We start from the raw sequence: 21,348 nt of genomic DNA, 5'->3' as shown, positions 1-21,348 counted from the left end.
AGTATTCTCTTGGGCATCTGTGAAGCAAAATTGCGTTGCTCTTTCCAATGCAGAAGCAGAGTACATCAGTGCTTCAGAAGCAACTACTCAAGCCATTTGGTTGAGATTTGTTCTTGAAGACTTTGGTGAATTTCAAACCGAAGCCACTCCAGTGCACTGTGACAACACCTCAGCAATTGCAATCACCAAGAACTCTATGTTTCATCAAAAGACCAAACACATTAACAGAAGATACCATTTCATCAAGGATGCACTAAAGGATGGCATCATTGATCTGGTGTACTGTCCAACTAATGAGCAACTTGCTGATATCTTCACAAAACCTCTGCTTAAAGATCGGTTTAATTATCTCAGGAGCATACTAGGAGTGAAATCAGCTCAAGACTTAAAAGGGAGTGTTGAATTATAAGTCTCTAGCTGATTGAGTATTATAAATAAGATGAGTTTTAATGTGTGTATTCGCTTGAGCATATCTGCATAGTGTAAGGTTAAATGATGTAAGGCCATGAGTGCCATGTGATGTTTGATCCATGTAATTAGGTTGATGAGTGACTAAGATTAAAAGTAGTGTTTTGTGTGGTCCTAAAGCTAAGGCCATAAGTTAAATGTAAAGCAGTGTTAGTGCGCATTTTTCTGTGCAGTACAAATATTCCTCTGCAATACTTTTGCAGCAGAGAGAACAAGAAAGAAAAACTTTTCGGTTCAACTTCTATCTTTGCTTTTGCTTATGTTCAGCATTCTGAAAATAAACCCAGTGGAATCAAGTTACACTAACACAAAAACAGTAGATAGAACCAATCCTAATAATGTATCCCCCACTTGTAAATTTAGAGGAATTTTAAAACTACTAGTTCCAACAAAGTTTTCTCCCCTCCCTTCATATTTTAAAGGAGCTGGAAAACTAATGCCTCCAATAAAGTCTTTTCTCCTCCAGTCATATTCAGCCGGTATACGTTGAATGGTTGTGGGATGGTTAGAGTTATAGTTGAACCACTTTGGAACTTCATTGCCTGGATAAATAACTTCCAATTTAGATCGCCGAAGAGATCCCTGCAATAGTGAATAATATGTAGATAACTAATTACAAACAGTTGTGATCTGATCTCTCTCCCAAGTTATAACAAATTATATATTTTAATTCCAAGAGTAATTAAGAAGAGAGACAAACCTCATTCAACAAACTATTTTCCAACTTTGACACCCCATGGCCACATAGTCTAAAGCAATTTATTAGGTGCAGAACATGAAGCTCCGGGGGCAGTTTTGAAATTTTCTCCAATGATGTGCAATCATCCAGATATAACTCGAATAGTTTTGGTGGAAGGGCTTGTGGAGTTTCCCGAAGCCTCTTGCAACCACTCAAATTAAGTCTTTCCAAGTTGACAAATTTGTTAATGCAATCCGGAAGACTAACAAAATTATTTCTCGACAGATCAAGCCATGTTAATGTGGACCAGCAATCAAGAGGCACAAGGAAATCACTTTCTGATAAATTGCATCCTTCAAGATAAAGATAACATAGGTTGGGAAGAGCAAATGTGCTACAGTTGTCATGTGAAGTCTCTAAGTCATTTGAAAGCAGTTGAGATTCGGTACTGCTGGATGAAACTTCAACAAACTTCGTCTTCTTCTTCCCAAATGTCACCAGTTTTGGGCATTCATTGAAATAAACCCCAAAGAGATGTTGCAACCCATAAAGATGATGTAATGATATACCTATAAGGTTCTCACATTCCATTGCTAACAATTGGGCAAGCCCAGTAAGATATGCAATTGATGAAGGCAATTCTCTTATGCCACTTTTTTGTATATCCAAATGAATTAGAGATTCCATCTCATCCTCTATTTCTGGAAAACTCTCGAACCTTGTGCAACCATGAAGATAAAGCCTTTTAAGGGATCTCAATCTAAGTCTTGGTGCAAACATCGTAAGCCTTGAGCATCCCATAAGATTTAATGTAACAAGTTTATCAAGGAATCCAATAGAAGCATGAACCTCAACCAAATTTGTGCAGCCATGAAGATCCAAATACTCCATGTTTGGACTTCCGGATAAGTCGGGAATTTTTTCCAGAAATTTGCACCCGCGTAAATTCATATATGTAAGATTTGCCAAATTCTGTGAAACCAAAATTTAAAAAATAATAATAATAAAACAAAACAAAAAGTCACAGACTTTAAATAGAATAATTAATGATGAAAAACTTGGAAAATTTTCTTTTTCCAAAAATAAAATGTACATTTAAATTAGGAATCATCCAAATTAATTTAAAAATATATACATACCTTAAGTCCCTTCAATTGTCTGATGTCACTGTATGACATATTAAATGTGACAAGATGCGTTGGAAGATATTGCAAATTGAACATAACCGTTTGCTTTTGAAGAATATTGGTTTCCCAAATTTGAAACTTATCTCCACCCAAATCAATCCACCTCAAATCGTCGGGTAGATAATCAACGCATCCAGAAAAACTTGCATTACGGCTTATAAAAATTTCAAGATTTACCATCTCAAAGAAGCTTTTGGAATTCAAAGGTATCACATCAGGTTTGGGCCACTTTACCACAATGCCTTTAATTTTCTTTGTTCCCTACGATGTAAAAAGAAATAATGTTAACAAACAAGTCGTATATTTAAAATCTTTTTTTTTTCTTTTCAAAATCATGCCAATTAAACCAAAGGCAAGAACATATATTCTACTTACTATATTTTCCGTTAGAACATGGTACACATCTCATGATGCCACAATCTGCTCCGCTTGCCTGGTTCAATAGGCGATTCTTCGCTAATTATACGCTTACCCATTTTTTCTAGTAAGTCATGCATCAAAATTCTATTATATTCAACAGTTATGATGGCTTTCTCAACAAGTACTTCAATACAATACGAAGGCACATGGAGCTTTGAACTTCTTAATATTTGTAGCACATAATTTTTATCGTCACCCTTGAAGAAGCATGCAATGTCTAGAAAAACTTGTTGCAGGGCATAATCCGAGGTATCATAACTTTTTCGAAGTATTTTTTGAATACCTCTATAAGGTTCTCCATCATAAGAATCGTAACTATTTAATATAGCTTGCCAACGATCTATACTTTTATTACGAACCTATAAGATTAAGAGCTAACGGAAGACCTTTAGCATACGCTATTGCACGTTGTGCGAGTTCCAAATAACTGTCCGGAGGTTCATTTCTTCCGAAGGCATTCAAACTAAAAAGCTCAAGGGCTTTTCCGTCCTTTAACTTTTGGACCTTGTATATCAACCCAACATCATAAGATTCCAGCAAACCTCTATCTTTTGTGGTTATGATCACTCGACTACCCTCGTCGAACCAATCGACTTCAACCAAGTTGTTTAACTGCTCCAGTTCATCCACATCATCAAGAATTAAGAGAATCTTCTTTCGCCTCAACAGTTTCTTTATAAGACTGATTCCTTGATGAGCATCGTCAATTTTCAACTCTGTACCACATAGAACTTTAGAAAGAAGTGTCTTTTGTAGTTTGATTACACCTTCACATGATGTCGATATTTCGCTAACATTTGCCAGGAAACAACTGCCTTTAAACTTATGAGCAATTGCATTATAAACAGCTTTTGCAATTGCTGTCTTGCCTATTCCAGATGTCCCCCAAATCCCAACCACACAAGGATCATTTCCTCCGACACCTAAAAGCTCTTTCACCTCTTGAACGCAAGATTGTATTCCAATTGGGTATTTGGCCACATTCAAATATGTGCGTTGTAGTACTTTGACTAAGATCTCCGTAACAATCTTATCGATAAATGTAGCTTCATACCTACCAGTTTAATTGAAAATTTTGACACATTTAGTCAATCAACTTTTTTGCTATTTATCTTTGAAAAGGAAAAATATGTATAAAAAAAGAAGAAGAGAGGATTACACAAAAGAGAAGTGCTAGCAACAAAGCCTATAATCTATACTATTATTAAGAGAAGTCTTTGTCAACCAAAAACGCAGGAACATACAACTTTACCCGTACTTTCATAATTTGAGTTTATAAACAAGGTTTAGGAATTGTGATATTTATGTCAAACAATCAAAATAATAATTGTGGATAATCATTAAACAATTAAAAAAAAAGAAGTAAAAGTCCAGAACTAATGATAACTTCCCTAGTTCCACCTCCAAAGCAATTCTTCTCTTCACGGTAACTTCCACACTTCCCCCTCAACCGCAACCCTCAACCTAAACCCTCAACCCAAAACTTCACTCTTTCTCTGTTTATAGAATAATTTATATTGCAATTTGTTATTTTATGACGTTTTTATTTTAATTATTTGTTATTCATTTACTGTTAGGGAAACTCTCATATTTTAGTGATTAATTCAAGGGTAAGAATCGGTAGTATGTTAGTCATCAATTATATCTTTTTTCACTCCTAATTTGTAATTTGTGTTTGTTCACATGTGTAGATACATCTTCATGGCTTTTCCTAAAGGTTGAATTAATGTAATTCAATAAAAGTGCCCACAAAGCCTATGGATTGAACTAATACGCAAACGAACAAATTGCCTCCAAACATCGACGGTTTAGGGTGCATCTTCCTTTCCTCGCCGCCAACCGCAGCCATCAGACATCGGCGAGGCAGCGACAATAGTCGTCCGGAGCCCCACCATCTTCAGACCTCGGATGCGACCCCAACTTCGTCCACCTCTACCGCCACATCCGCGAGAAGAATGTCTACGAGATCCACCAGATGTACGAGACCCTCACCGATTGGCTCTTCCACAAAGGTTTTTGCTTTGGACCATCAAATCCTTCCAATTTGGTTTGTGTTTTACAGTGAATTGGGTTTGGCGAATATGTATGTGTGGGTATTTGGATTTGTGTTTTTCCTTCAATTTTCAGGATTTGGTTTGTGTTTTTCCTTCAATTTTCAGATTTTATAAATTAAAATAAAAATCGAACCCAAATCGAACCGGAAAAATCCGATCCGAATTCAATTCGAATCGAGAGAAACCTAACCCAGCTGAACAGTAATTTCGGTTTGATTTCCAGTTTTGGCAAAAAGAGAACCGATTGAAACCGAACTCGCTCCCAATATTAGGTATTATTGTAGTAGAAAGTGAAACCTAAAATACAGAATCATATAATTAAAAGAGAAGAAATGTACGTACTCTTCCTCTTTGACAGTATAACCTGATAAATTTGCTGCTTCTCTAAGAGCTCTCCTCCATAAGAGGATCTTCTCCTCGTCCTTGTATTTGCACTCAAGTCCTGTAAATGCGTCTCCGAAACTGCTCGTTTGATTTCTTACATGGGACGGATCCACCTTGTAGAAAACTGGCCAAACTATTTGCTGCCTTGACCTTCTACATTCAAGTATATGTACGAGCTCATCCAAGCACCATCTTGACGATGCATAGTTTTTAGAGATTACATTGATTGAAATTCTTGACTCTTCAATTGCTTTTAGAAAAGCCGGTGATATTTCTTCTCCTCTTTTAAGATGGCGATCAATGAAGGTGTCGATTCCATTACGGTTCAAGGCCTTGACGATGCATAGTTTTTAGAAATTACATTGATTGAAATTCTCGACTCTTCAATTGCTTTTAGAAAAGCCGGTGATATTTCTTCTCCTCTTTTAAGATGGCGATCAATGAAGGTGTCGATTCCATTACGGTTCAAGGCCTCGTATAAATGATCTGTAAAAGTAAAGCGTGTATCCTCACCTCTAAAACTCAAAAATACATCATATGTCCATGAAGGAGGCAAGGCAGAAGAAGAGGCAAGTTGAATGGCCATAAGAGAATTAAAGACAAGTAAACTAAAGAAAAGAGCCTCTCAAAGAATTGGAATATGCAGTATGGTATGGAGTGTGGACAATGGACTCTCTCTTGTTATATATATCAGGCCTTATGCATGCTTTTCTTCCTGTGAAGGAAGCAGCAGTTTCCTACCACCTTCAATGTGAATGTGGACTCTCTCGTTATATTAGTCCTCATGCTTTTCGTTTTACCTTCCTACCTACTACCTTTCAATGTGAATGTGGATAAGTTGAAAGAGATGAACTTTCGTGGCAATTCATTGACGAAAAATATAAAATTGTTACTTGGCAGTCTTTATTTTAAAGGAGAGGAAGTTTTGTTGCATACTACTACCAACTACCTTTGATGTAACAATCCACCATTATAATATTTTAAAATAATCACAGACAGCTGAAAAATATAAAAATATTACTAATAAAGTGGCCATACCAAGGAAATTATCTCCGATGATGTAGGTAAATTTCTCACCGCTAACTAGTGGGGGGTCTTTAATTTAAGGAAGAATGTGTCTTTTACAATTATGGAGTTTCTTTTTCCTTTTATCGATTGATAAATATAGTTTGTCTGTATTCAATTATTTGTTGATATTGTAATCACCTGTGGCCTTTCTTCACGGATTTGGATCCTCTTCTGAGCAGGAGATCAGGATTCTCGGGATCAAATAATATGGACCGTTGGATTTTAATCCAACGGCTACAATTATTATAACTTTTATATGGATTTCCTGTTTGTAACCGTTGGATCAAAATCCAACGATCCATGTTATTTGATCACGACGATCCTGATCTCCTGCTCAGAGGATCCAAATCCTTTCTTCACCACGAATGAAATAATTATTCTGACCCATTTGCCCGCTTTCGAAGGCCACATCTTTGTTTTGTATTTTTTTCGATGGATTTAATTAATTAATTGCCAGCTAAGTTGAATAAATGAGCAACACATGATTTACCTCTCTCATCCTTCGTTATCTAGAGGAAGTTCAAATGTCGTTCGATCTTTCCGGGTACAGCCGACCCGTCTTGAAACTTCAATGCCTGGAATCATAATTTGCAATCCAGAGCACTCACAAGCAATACTTTGTAGAATAAAAATTGGAGGTCCTAACGTTGAAGGTCCAAGTTTCCTATATAGAAATAGAGCGGGAGCCACTTAAAAAGAAAATTTAGTTTATTCACTACGGCATTTCTTGGAACACTTGGTGGATTTGTTATCATCGGCCAAATTATATTGCACAAATGTGAACAGATTAATCCACACACTCAAAGTTCAATATTTAATTATTCACGCACATCTTCATGTAGATTATTGAAGTTATTCATGGTGGATTTGGTGGGGGTGGAGGAGGAAAACCAACAGAAAAAAGAATACAAAATTAATGAAAAGAGTTTGAAAACTTTGAGTTTTAACTATAAGGACAAAATAAATGGTAAAATGAATAGTACCAGGTTTAACTTTTTAGTGTAAAAATGTGGTTTTTCGTTAAAATGAACAGTATTGCGAGCTTTTTGTTAAAACTCCCAAAAAAGAAATATGCACTGTAGTAAACGAAAACGGAAGAGGAAAGGGTGAAGTAGAGAGAGAGTTTAGTTTATTTTTTTTGTCAAACGATTAATTTGTTAGATTAGTTACCGACAAAGTTCAAACTAGAGGTGGGCACGGTTTGGTTCGGTGCGGTTTTGAGTGAAACCGAAACCAAAACCGAAATTTTTTGCGGTTTGGTTCGGTGCGGTTTTGAAGCCAAAATCGAAATGAAACCAAACCGTTTGGTTCGATTCGGTGCGGTTTCAAACGGTTTCGGTTTGGTTTTTAAGAAAAAATGTACAATTTTCAATTTAACATATTAATAAGCATTTCCTAATAGCAATAGGAAAAAGAGATTTGTTATGTAAACAATTAGCATGTTGCATGTAGTTGTGATGTTAAAACATGTTTGTGCAACAAAAGGGTGTCCCTTACAATATTTATCATAAAACAAGTTGAATAAATTTGAATTCATTAAACATGAGCGAAACTTTGATACTAGAATATGTGATATCATACTTCAAATGAGTGGACTTTATTAGATCATTGTTCGACTCTTAATAACAAGTTAGTCCACCCTTGTACATATATGTGTGTGATGGTATAAAATAACAAAGGTCCTTCAAGTTAATTAAAGAAAGAAAGTGATGAATGATGATATTCTAGTGTGGTGGAGTACTATACTAAGTGTATGGATTTTAACAAACAACCAATTAAAACATGAAATATAATATGGACATTTAATTAAATGTTTATTAATATTTGCGGTGCGGTTCGGTTTCGGTGCGGTTTTCAAAAGCCAAAACCGAAACCAAACCGTTTTCTATGTTGCGGTTTGGTTTCAAAACCGAAACCGTTTCAAAACCGCAAAACCAAACCGTTCGGTGCGGTTCGATTTGGTTCGTGTTTCGGTTTCGGTTCTAAGTGCCCACCCCTAGTTCAAACTTATACCGTGATATAAAGATTCAACTCTTTTTTACTACTATGGTAAATGATTACTTGTTAGAGTTATAATATTTTTAAGGGAGTTTTAACAAAAAATCCGCGGTACTGTTCACTTTAACGAAAAACCACATTTTTACACTAAAAAGTCAATTATGTTACTATTCACTTTATCCTTTATTTTGTCATTATCGTTAAAATTCAAAAGTTTTTAAGCCATTTTTCATTAGTTTTCCTTTTTTTTTTTTATAGAAAACTTCATTTTAATTCTTGACAAAAATGACGTTTAGACTAAAATCATGAGCAAGATCAAAATATAATTTTAGTCATTTGATACATTAATAACCTCATTTATTAATTACATTTGATTTTTTAATTATTTATCTTTTTCTTCCTAATTTTAATGTATTAATTTTATTTCATTATAATTATAATTTTCATTTCATTTATCGTAATATATTTTGTTGTAAACATTTAGATAAACTAATTTTTGTTGTACAATATATTTAGATGTACTTTGTCTTCTTCATTTAGATACATTAAATTCATTATAATACATTTGGTGCATACATTTAGGTACACATATTTCGGTACATACATTTTGATACAAAGACTTAGGTACATTAATTCAATATAATACATTTCGGTACATATATTTCGGTGCATACATTTCGGTACACACATTTCAGTGCATACGAAGCCATAAAGTGTAGTCAAGGAAGAAAATATCGGTAATATCGGAAATATCGGTAGTCCGAAAACACGGAAATATCGATGGAAATATCGGGATAATATCGATATCGATAAAAATTATATGGAAACCACGGAAATTGTAAGAAAAACTTGGAAATTTTTAATGAAACTTTGCAGGATGTTTATTTAGTCAATTATCTATTAGTTTATCACAAAAAATTGGAAGGAAATGCATTGCATGATGGATTTAACTGATTTAAGTTGATTATATAGCGAGCTGGCAAACATTGTGAGTGTATAAAATATGTAGTAATTAATGAAAGAAATTTAAACACACCATAATCATTTATATATAATGAATTAGTACAATATTTTACACTTTATACATTGCATGGTAAGATACATGAGTGACTTAGTACCACATAGAGTTCCTATGAGGTTCAAAATTTTCATTATCTTCGTCATCTCTATGTGTAGAGTAAGTGTATTTTAGCATATTTTCACAGAAACATAAGTGATATGGTGGTCAAGGTGTTGAAGGAGTAAAATGGGAGGGGTTCGAATCCCCTTGGTGTTTTTTTTAAATATAGAAATGTATCATAGATAATAAATATTAGCTTGCAAGCCTTGCAGACATCTTAACAACCATATAAATATTACAGGCTGAATATGTAATTACAAACACATCTATAGCGAGTTGGATAAGGTCTAGGTGTGTGGTTGACAAAGGGAGGGGTTTGAATCCCCCTGGTGTTTTTTTTTTCTTTCTTATTTTCTTTTCCTTTTCCTTTTTTTCTTTTGTTTTCTCCTGCCTTTCAACTAAATAATTCATAATTTAAATTTATATAACCTTTATATATATATAAAATATATCTCAAACTTTTAAAATTATAAAACACCCACGTAGTGTGGGTGGATCTCAAACTTGGACAACTTTTTAAAATACAAAGAACCCACTACGTGAGTTTTCATAATTAAAATATGACCACAACTTTTTAAAATACAAAAACCCAACCCACTACGTGGGTCTCTCCCCTACCCCGAGACCCTATTTCCTTCTCTCACTCTCTTCTCTGCACTATCTCTCTCTCTCGAAAGTTCGAAACCCTCTTACCTCTCTCCCTCTCTTGCCGTGACCACACACACACACGCAGCAGCACCATCTGCTCAACTCGAGCAGATCGAGGACACCACCATCATCACACATCATCAGTCTTCCCTCTCCCGCCTCTGCGAGAATGGCGGAGCCCATAACTCTCCGACGAGTCTTCTTTGATTTTCCGGTTAGGTAAGTCTCGGATCTCTCTCTCCGTGTTAGTGTGAAGCTTAAATTAGTTCGATCTGCTGCACTGCCCTTCGTTCACTACCGCAGAAAGAACAGACAGAGAGCTTGTACTGCTCTAGGGGACTATGGCGAAGGTAGCGCATTCGTCATCGCCGTCGGTGGTCAAGTCAACTCCCGGTCCCTCACCTTCTTACCTCTTCGATTGATTCATGCATATGAATTGTGGTTGTGTTTTCAATCGCTCTGTAGCTTAGATCTTGATCTTAATCGTGTTTTTGCAAGGTTTTTGGGATGAAATCGGCTCGGGAATCGGCACACCCATTTCCGGCGTTCTTCTCCAAGTAGCCCAGTTCCAAAATATCGCGATAATTTCGGAAATATCACGATATTTTGACGAAAACCCTTTGGATACCTATTTTAATATCGGTCCGGCGAAAAACCGATAATATCGGCGATATATCGCCGATATTATCGGCATTTTCTTCCATGAGTGTAGTGATGTGAAAAATGTGAATAAATTTAAATGTGAATAAATTTAAACCTAAAAGTGCCTAAAGACAAGAGTGCGCTAGTGAGCGGGATTGAACCCATTTCACACGTGACGTTAGAGCATAAGTTTGGACAGTATTGCATTCATCACATGCGTGATGTAAGTGTTTTCGATTTTGAGCCTAATTTTCAAATCTTGCCACCTCGTCGAATATGAAAATTGTGTTGGACTTTGAAGCACAACCATTGCTCTCACTTGTGAGTTGGGATTTTTAATTGATTTTGTTTCTACTTTTGTTGAACTTTGTGGAGCACTCTTTGCAAGTTTGAGTGCCATTGAAGCTAAACCATCTCAAAGCTTAAAAAAAATGCTGAATTTTGTAAAAGCAGAGCCAATAGAATCACGACAGGTTTGAGTGATTGCTAGAATTTCTCCCAGCACAAGCATGGTCACTCAATGGAGAAAATATACTCTTCAAAGTTCAAATCCCTTTTGATTTTTTAGTGAAAACTTTTAGTTGCATTTCCTCTTTAACATGACAATACTTGTATTCAGCCTACGACGAAATCGTTCTTTCTACAAAAAATTAATCAAATTGGTGATTTTTCATTTTTTCATTTGGTAATCTAAACCCTAAATCTTAATAAAATCATGATTTTAGTAACAAATAACATTCTCAGAATAAACGTCAATTTGTTGATGCATATTTATATATACTAAAACCCAGTGGATAGCTACTGTTCATTAACAGTGCTCACCCGGTTTTGCCTCATTCTTTTCATGGTTTTTTGGTTTTAGTGGGGTTGTATGGTGAATTGGCCGTTTTACCCCTCTCTCATTTTTCTTCCGCGCGTGCGTCTCCTCAGTTCCACAGAGTTCCAAATCCCTAAATTCGCACGCTTCCCCTTCTTCCTCGAACACGCTTAGCGCTATTGCCTCCCGTCCGTCTTCTACGAGTCCGATCTGCATATCTCCTTTGCGTGGTAAGAATTTTGTCCTCGATTTGAAACTGGTTGTTTAATTTCTATTTGTTTATAAAGAAATCTTGAATATACCCATAACTTTACTGTTTTGTTCCTGTTTGAATTGTGTCCGCCTGTATCGTACCATCGATGGCAGTGTGGTCTTCTTCTCCAATTGTTCTCTTCTCTTCCTTTCGGTATTTCTCTCTCTCTCTCTGTCTTGCGTTTTTCTCTTTTTTATTTTTGTATTTTTTATTTTTTTCCCGTGCTTTGTGTGCTGTTTATCTGTGTGGAGTTTCTCTTTGTTCGATGTGAGGACACCCACCAGCTTCTGATCAATCACGGTGCTGGGTTAAATGATGGTCAGCTTTGATTTTTGGGTTTTGTTCTGCATGTTTCGGTTTTTTGTTCTGGATGAGGAAAGTTTTTATTTTTTGTGTTTTGGTTAAACGGCTAAACTTTTGTGAGAAACACATGTGGATGATCGTATAAATAATTTTTGGGGAGAGAGAAAGAGTCAGAGAGAGTTAGAAAACGTAGTCTATGTGAGTTAGAGAGGGAGAGAGGAGGAGAGAGAGCTGTGATGCGATATTATGGAGAGAAGGGAAATGTTGTGTGTGAACGTCTTAGTGAAAGTGTGACGACGATGGGGTCGATATAAGGGGATGAGAAAAGAGAAGGAAAAGAAACAGATTTGACTGAAGCGAACTAAATTAATTTGATTTTCTTTTGTCTTAAGTAAATAAGACTAAATTTTTTGGTTATGATGAATTTGTTAGGATAGTGATAGCAAAATAGTAACTCCGCCTATGTACTTACATTGCCGGTCCCAAGCCCGGATAAAGGAGGAGGGGGAGGGCGTCAGGTAGTCGACAGCCGGCACTCCATGATCACGTCGAATCCTTATGAAAATGAATTCAGAACAAAATTGCGCTAAAGCTAGGGCGTCACCCGTAAGTGGCGCGCTGTGTGGCCCGAGCACAGTGATAAGTGAGCAAGGGTCGCTGTATCTCCATCGGCACCCGGATGCAGTGTTAAATGAGCAAGGGGGCCATAGAAACTTCTTTTCGAACGACTCCACTCAAAGTTGTTTGGGAGCATATGCTCCTATCAACTTTACACGGGACATACAAAAGAAGTACTTTGATCCTATTAGACGGGGGAGGGTGAAGAAGCTAGGACAGAAGGGTAGAGTTCAAGAGAGCAAAATGCGTTTAGGAACGTGGAATATAGGAACCTTAACGGGAAAATCTATGGAAGTAGTGGAAGTTATGGTGAGGAGAAGGATAAATATTATGTGCCTACAAGAAACTAAGTGGGTTGGTAGTAAGGCAAAGGATCTAGAAAACTCAGGGTTTAAACTTTGGTATTCGGGCACAAATAGAACGAGAAACGGTGTTGGCATCATCGTGGACAAGACCTTGACACAAGATGTTGTAGATGTCAAGAGGGTAGGAGATAGAATCATGGCAATCAAGATTGTAATAGGACAAGAACTTATCAATGTGATTAGTGCGTACGCACCTCAAGTAGGGTTGGATACGAGTTCGAAGGAGAAATTTTGGGAAGACCTTGGAGACTTGGTGCAAGGAATTGCTCAGACGGAGAAGTTATTTATAGGAGGAGATTTAAATGGACACGTGGGCAGGGAGACAGGCAACTATGGAGGTTTTCATGGTGGCCATGGTTTTGGGGAGAGAAACGAGGATGGGGAAGCTATCTTGGATTTTGCAATGGCATATGATCTCTTCTTAGCCAACACCTTATTTAAGAAGAGAGAAGAACATGTGATCACCTACAAGAGTGGGTCGTCAAAAACACAAATAGATTTTCTTCTAATGAGGAAAGGGGATCGTATAACCTGTAAGGATTGCAAAGTTATACCAGGAGAGAGCGTGGTTAATCAACATCGCTTGTTGGTGATGGATGTACATATCAAAAGAGTGAGACAAAAGAACAAGACTTGGAAATGTCCAAGGACTAGATGGTGGAATCTAAAAGAAGAAAAACAAGCCATTTTCAAAGAGAAAGTAATCACCCAGTGTGTGTGGGATGAAGGTGGGGAAGCTAGCAAAATGTGGGATTCCATGGCTAGTTGTATCCGAAAAGTAGCAAAAGAGGTATTAGGAGAGTCCAAGGGCTTTGCCCCACACCAAAAGGAATCTTGGTGGTGGAATGAGGAGGTACAAACAAAGGTGAAGGCTAAGAAGGAATGTTGTAAAGCCTTATACAAGGATAGGACTGATGAAAATGGTGAAAGGTATAGAAAAGCGAAGCAAGAGGCGAAGAAAACTGTGAGAGAAGCTAAGTTAGCGGCTTACGACGATATGTATAAACGACTAGATACCAAAGAAGGAGAGTTGGATATCTATAAACTAGCTAGAGCAAGGGAAAAGAAGACAAGAGACCTAAACCAAGTGAGGTGCATCAAGGATGAGGATGGAAAGGTTCTTGCTACAGAAAACGCGGTTAAAGACAGATGGAGAGGTTATTTTCATAATCTTTTCAATGAAGGACATGAAAGGAGTGCTTCTTTAGGGGAGTTGAGTAACTCAGAAGAGTGTAGAAACTACTCTTTTTATCGTCGAATCCGGAAGGAAGAAGTGGTTGTAGCTTTGAAGAAGATGAAGCATAGAAAAGCAATAGGCCCAGACGATATACCAATCGAAGTGTGGAAAGTTTTGGGAGAGACAGGTATAACATGGCTCACTGACCTTTTCAATAGGATTTTGAAAACGAAGAAGATGCCAAATGAGTGGCGAACGAGCACTTTGGTGCCTATCTACAAGAATAAGGGCGACGTACAAAATTGCATGAACTATAGGGGTATTAAGCTAATGAGTCATACAATGAAGCTTTAGGAGAGAGTCATTGAGCATAGATTGAGGCAAGAGACACGGGTTTCGGACAACCAATTCGGGTTCATGCCAGGGCGCTCAACCATGGAGGCAATCTATCTCTTACGAAGATTGATGGAAAGATATAGAGATGGGAAAAAGGATTTACACATGGTCTTTATAGATTTGGAGAAAGCGTATGATAGGGTCCCAAGAGACATTCTTTGGAGGATTTTAGAGAAGAAAGGAGTACGAGTAGCATATATCCAAGCTATAAAGGATATGTATGAAGGAGCAAAGACTGCTGCAAGAACTCATGAAGGACAAACTGAAAGTTTTCCCATAACTGTAGGATTACATCAAGGCTCATCCTTAAGTCCTTACCTTTTTGCGTTGGTAATGGATGAGTTAACAGGACATATTCAAGATGATATTCCTTGGTGTATGCTTTTCGCAGACGATATAGTGTTGATAGATGAAACTCAGGAAGGGGTAAATGCAAAGCTTAACCTTTGGAGAGAATAGTTGGAATCTAAAGGTCTTCGCCTAAGCCGATCAAAGACAGAATATATGGAGTGCAAGTTCAGTGCAAATGGAGGTCAAAACGAGTTAGGGGTGAGGATCGGAGATCAAGAAATACCAAAGAGCGACCGTTTTCGTTACCTAGGATCTATCTTGCAAAAGAACGGAGAATTAGATGGAGATCTCAACCATAGAATACAAGCTGGATGGATGAAGTGGAAGAGTGCATCCGGCGTGTTGTCTGACCGCCGTATGCCACTGAAGCTCAAGGGAAAATTTTATAGGACGGCAATAAGGCCGGCGATGCTGTATGACACAGAATGTTGGGCGGTGAAGCATCAACACGTACACAAAATGGGTGTAGCGGAGATGAGAATGCTTCGTTGGATGTGTGGGCACACGAGAAAGGATAAGATTAGGAATGAGGATATCCGGGGTAAAGTAGGAGTAGCCGAAATTGAAGGAAAGATGAGAGAAAATTGGTTACGGTGGTTTGGACATGTGCAAAGAAGGCCTACTGACGCTCCGATTAGAAGATGCGACTATGGGACAGAGGTTCAGGGCCGAAGGGGTATAGGAAGACCTAGGAAAACTTTGGAAGAGACTCTAAGAAAAGACTTAGAGTACTTGAATCTAACGAAGGACATGACACAGGACCGAGCACAATGGCGTTCTAAGATTCATATAGCCGATCCCACTCAGTGACTTGGATTTTCCAAGTCTCCAACCGAGAAGTTTTCCCCACTCAGGAAATTAAGGGAACACTACCTCAACCTACATGCTCCACTCACAAAGCTTCAACAAAAGAAAATTCAAAGAACTTAGCGAAGAAGGCTTTGGTGTATTTAACACAATACGTTGAAATGAAGGAAAGCTTATTTATTGATATCCCCGATAAGCTACAAATATGTACATATACATAAGTCAAAATAAACAAACAAGAGGGAGCCTTCACAAAGGTTGCTTAGGAGAAGTCTCAGCAGTCGGTAGAGCCCCAGAAAGAGAAGGCACCGGAGGGGGATCATTCGGAGCCTCAGTACTGGACAGAACCCTAGAAGGAGGAGGCATCAGAGGTTGATCATTTGGAGCTTCATTACGCGGTACAGCCCCAGAAAACGAAGGCAATAAATGCCTTTGGAATAAACCCACAAATCTCTGATGATCAAGTAAAACCTGACCATCAGATTCCTTCATCTGGTCAAGCTTCCTCTTCATGTTTGTAGCATAGTCATGTGCGAGTCGGTGCAACTATTTATTCTCATGCTTGAGCCCTCTAATCTCCTGTTTGAGACTCATCACTTCAGCCGCCAATGATTCAACTTGGCGGGTTCGAGCAAATAGGCGTTGGGCCATATTAGACACAGAACCTGCACACTGAACACTGAGAGCCAGAGAATCCTTAACAGCTAACTCATCAGACCGTTTGGAAAGTAGTCTGTTATCTTTGGGAGTGAGAAGGTTCCTGGCCACCACCGCAGCGGTCATATCATTCTTCATCACGGAATCCCCAACGGTAAGAGGACCAGTAGGGGAGACGAAGGATGGACGCCATATGTTGTCAGGAGAAGGCGGGGCTGCCTCTTCAACAAGGTTCAAGTCAAAACGATGGTCGGAGGGGCCAGACATTTTCAAAGGTGTTGAAGATAGAAGAGGTTGGACAAATCAAGATCTTAGAAGTGCAAGAATGGAGCTTCTACTGGTGGAGATTCAAGTGTGCTTTGGAACTTAATGCCAGCCCCTATAAAAATCTGCACTCGACGGAGCTTCAGAAATCGAAGAGGCGCCTGCTCAGAAATCGAAGAGGCGTTTGCTTTCTCAAAAGCAAGGCTGCTCAGATACCACGAGGGTCGATCTCAGAAATCGAAGAGGCGTTTGCTTTCTCAAAAGCTGGGCTGCGCAAAGACCACGAAGGCCGATCTCAGAAATCGAAGAGGCGCTTGCTTTCTCAAAAGCTGGGCTGCTCAGAGACCACGAGGGTCGATCTCAGAAATCGAAGAGGCACCTACTTTTCCAGCCTTGTCAGCACCTGTCACACGCACACTCAGCTTTACGGAAATTATGGGCATTCGGTCGAAGACTTCTGGTGAAGTAGAAAGCACATGAGTCTTACTGTTCAATCACCCACTTCCCACACGCAACAGTAGCTCATGGGTACCACAGATAACTTTGCCAAAGTTGAACACGTGAAGCTTGCAGCTCCCACTACATCGCTCTGACCAAGAAGGGTAAAAGAATAGCAAAGAAACAACACTAACAAAGTTTAGACACATAAATTTTGAAGGTCTAGCTACCATATTATTACCCACAAGGGTAAAGGAACAGTACCACTGCTGGATAATTGGAAAGTCCCTGTGTGTCAACCTCTGTGCTTCGTGGCAAGGTAGACTAGCAAACATGCCCAACCTTTAATCACATTCGAGAAAACACTCCCAACAAGATTGCTTGCTCCAAAATCGAAGAGGCACCGTCCTCCGAATCTCGAGAGCCAGACTCCCAACATGACTACTTTCTCAAAAATCGAAGAGGGTAAAGGAACAGTACCATTGCTGGATAATTGGAAAGTCCTTGTGTGTCAATCTCTGTGCTTCGTGGCAAGGTAGACTAGCAAACATGCCCAACCTTTACTCACATTCGAGAAAACACTCCCAACAAGATTGCTTGCTTCAAAATCGAAGAGGCACCGCCCTCCGAATCTCGAGAGCCAGACTCCCAACATGATTACTTTCTCAAAAATCGAAGAGACACCGCTCTCCGAATCTCGAGAGCCAGACCCCCAGCATGATTGCTTTCTCAAAAATCGAAGAGGCATCGTTCTCCGAATCTCGAGAGTCAGATCCTCGATAGGATTGCTTGTTCGAAAACCGAAGAGGCAACACTTTCCCAACTTCAAGAGCCGGATCTCCTTGGATAAAGCTGTCTGTAATCTTCACACGCAACATCAGCTTTCCAGATACCACAAACCACTTTTTCAAAGTGCTCTGACAGCGTTAAAACATGTGAAGCTGACAGCTCCCACTACCGTGCTATGACCAAGTAGGGTAAAAGAATAGCATTACTACTTGTTGTTAAGGAGACTCCTATATATGTCGACCTCCATCCCCAACGGACAGGCAGACCTGCAAAAATGCTCAACCCTTCCTCATATCTGAGAGGGCACTCCCAACGAAGCCTTTCGAAATATTCAGCTTTCTTTCCCCCCGATAATACCTCTGCAAACAAGCTATACTAGAGCAAGAATATCTCATATCATCAGGGTTAAAAGCAAGAGTATCCCATATCATGCTTTTTCCCTGTCTTTTCCTTTGACCTTGTTCTTACCTGCAAGACAAGGAGAAAGAGAGCAATCAGTCAGTACTTGGAATCAAGCTTCCAGCCAGGAACTGACTGCCTGGAACCCCTTACCTGATTACTTACCTGACATTGCTCTCGAGTACTCATCTTCAACATCTTATGCTTCCAGGGAAGATACCGCATCTGCCTGAGGAACAGATAGGGCAAGGGAGAAGGATACAAGGAAGCATGTGGAGACAAGCGTAACAGCACACGTGCCGATACATCCATTACTCTGTCAAAGCAAAAGTATCCCATATCAGCAGGGTCGAACGTACTCTAGATTTGATGGACTTGTTTTGACCCTCAAATTCTTCAGTCGGCCTTATACTCTGGAGGAAACCAGAAAACCCTCCAGCTCAGTTCAAGAATAAGCCTGTGGAAAGTTACTTCTTCAAAAGCAAAAGTATCTCATATCATCTCTTCTCATTTTCTTCTCTTTATCCTTCATGCTGCCTGCAAGATAGGGAGACTGTGAACAATCAGCCGGAGCTATGATTGCTTACCTTGTCTGTCACCTCTTTCAGCAGATCCCCTAGCTCGGCGACTTGGGGAACTCCTACTACATGGTTTGTATCGCGCTTGACCAAGCCTGAAACTACAAGTAAGCTTCAAGTGAAATTGATACATTACCTTGTGCATCTCCACCAGTTAAAGATACCACCCCTGGATGGAGGAAGAGTACTTCCAGAGAAGATGCCCCATCTACCTATGAGACAGATAAGGCACGTCAAGACGATACCACACTCCGATACTTAGAAGTTTCGTGATCACGAGATCATTCTCCCACAATATTTCCTAATGTCATTTGTACTAAATCATTCACTTGTACTCACTAAAGGAGAGCTTGAACCTATGTACTTGTGTAAACCCTTCACAATTAATGAGAACTCCTCTATTCCGTGGACGTAGCCAATCTGGGTGAACCACGTACATCTTGTGTTCGCTTTCCTATCTCTATCCATTTATATACTTATCCATACTAATGACCGGAGCAATCTAGCGAAGATCACAAAAAGCGACCGTTTTCGCTACCTAAGATCTATCGTGCAAGAGAACGGAGAATTAGATGGAGATCTCAACCATATAATACAAGCTGGATGGATGAAGTGTAAGAGTGCATCCGGCGTGTTGTGTGACCGTCATAGGTCACTGAAGCTCAAGGGAAAATTTTATAGGACGGCAATAAGGCCAGCGATGTTGTATGGCACAGAATGTTGGGCGGTGAAGCATCAACACGTACAAAAAATGGGTGTGGCGGAGATGAGGATGCTTCGTGGGTTGTGTGGGCACACGAGAAAGGATAAGATTGGGAATGAGGATATCCGAGGTAAAGTAGGAGTAGCCGAAATTGAAGGAAAGATGAGAGAAAATCGGTTCCGGTGATTTGGACATGTGCAAAGAAGGCCTACTGACGCTCCGGTTCGAAGATGTCATTACTGGACAGAGGTTCAGGGCCGAAGGGGTAGAGGAAGACCTAGGAAAACTTTGGAAGCGACTCTAAGAAAAGACTTAGAGTACTTGGATCTAACGGAGGACATGACACAAAACCGAGCGCAATGGCATTCTAGGATTCATATAGCCGACCCCACTTAGTGGGAAAAGGCTTTGTTGTTGTTGTTGTTGTAGTGATAGCAAAATAGTGGAGTTTTAAAAAGAAATGTGTATGAAAAGTCTTCCTGACCAATTCAACCCCAAAAACTTCTGAGACTCCTTCCACGGATGCTTGAATTGCTTACTCTGTTTTTATAGGAAGGATTTATCCATTTACGTCAAGTTTGTAGATTGACATGGCTGGTAAACAATAGAGCGAAGAAAAAAGAGAATTGTAGGGTTTAACATTGTTTTCGTCGGGATTGGATAACAATGTGGCAGTTGAACAACTGCTTATAAAAGTATGTTGTTATAAACAATGTGCCAGTTGAAACATCAAAAAGAAAACAACAGAGATACTGCACAATTAAAATGAATCAGAGATTATATATTAGTATTTAAGCTGTATAACGTTTATGGATGTGTACCTTACCTCATTGTGTCAAATAAAATATCGTTGTATAACAAAATGGATCTTATACTAGTGTAAAATTTTGGATCTACTTCAAATTTGTCATTAAATATAATTGGGTTTTAGTAATATTTTTCATAATTTTGTAGATTTTTGCCTTTTAACTTTCTGGGTGTTGGAGAAATTTTTTCCTTTATATGAACTTAGTAGTTTTTTAGTATGTTTTGTACAATTCTTAGATTAAATTTCTGATTTTGGTAGTGATACGCCAAATTCAAATTTGAAAAGAAAAATATATATTACACATGTGATTTGTTGTTTATGTGGTAAAAAAAATAGGATGTCTTTATGCTCACAAAGAAGGGTGGAGGAATTTTGAGATTAGGGTAATGAACTGCTTTGGAGCTTAAGGTTGTTGGTTGAGAAGTTAATAAGCTTTTCCTAAGACCCGGTTTTAAGTTTTGAATTCTGCCCGAACGAAACTGAAGTCTATTTCATCTGCTTGATACAGGTTTTAGGGGTTTGTGGACAAAGTTTTCAGATGGTGTTTTCCCCATGATGAGCCTCACTGGACAATAGATTCTGTAAATAGTAACTTTTGAACACTGTTCTATTGGGTTGATGAGTAAGTGATTGAAACAGATTCTGTAAATCAATGTTGGTGGAGGTGTTGTTCCGCAGCCTCAAGAAGAACAGAGCAATGTGTTTGAAATAAGGTCTGACTGAAACTTTTCTCTTAAATTTTGCATTTTTTGAGTTTTAAACCATTCAAATTGGTTTGTTAAGGAGGAATAAAGGTCGTACCCAGTGCACAAGGCTCCCGCTTTACGCAGGGTCTGGGAGAGGTGAATGTCGGCTAGCCTTACCCCCATTTATGGAGAGGCTGCTCCCAAGTCTCGAACCCGAGACCTACCGCTCATGGGCGAAGGCACTTGCCATCGCACCAAGTACGACCTCTTC

At 38.8% G+C, this 21,348-nt stretch overlaps 1 protein-coding gene across 1 annotated transcript; it reads right to left on the bottom strand.

Moving 5' to 3' along the window:
* Positions 1-620: 620 nt before the first annotated feature.
* On the bottom strand, positions 621-5,978 carry LOC126608989 (disease resistance protein RPV1-like). The gene is made up of 8 exons (XM_050277011.1): positions 5,665-5,978; positions 5,151-5,524; positions 3,760-3,808; positions 3,235-3,249; positions 2,972-3,113; positions 2,287-2,327; positions 1,169-2,119; positions 621-1,050 (listed from the first exon to the last, which is right to left on the bottom strand). Exons 1-8 carry the CDS (start codon positions 5,776-5,778, stop codon positions 766-768), a joined length of 1,971 nt encoding a protein of 656 aa, XP_050132968.1. The 5' UTR covers positions 5,779-5,978; the 3' UTR covers positions 621-765.
* Positions 5,979-21,348: the final 15,370 nt, after the last annotated feature.

This window comes from Malus sylvestris, chromosome 2 (genome assembly GCF_916048215.2).
Source record: "Malus sylvestris chromosome 2, drMalSylv7.2, whole genome shotgun sequence".
Lineage (NCBI taxonomy): Eukaryota > Viridiplantae > Streptophyta > Magnoliopsida > Rosales > Rosaceae > Malus > Malus sylvestris.
Note: the sequence above shows the minus strand (reverse complement) of the source record. Positions and strands in the feature narration are given on the sequence as shown.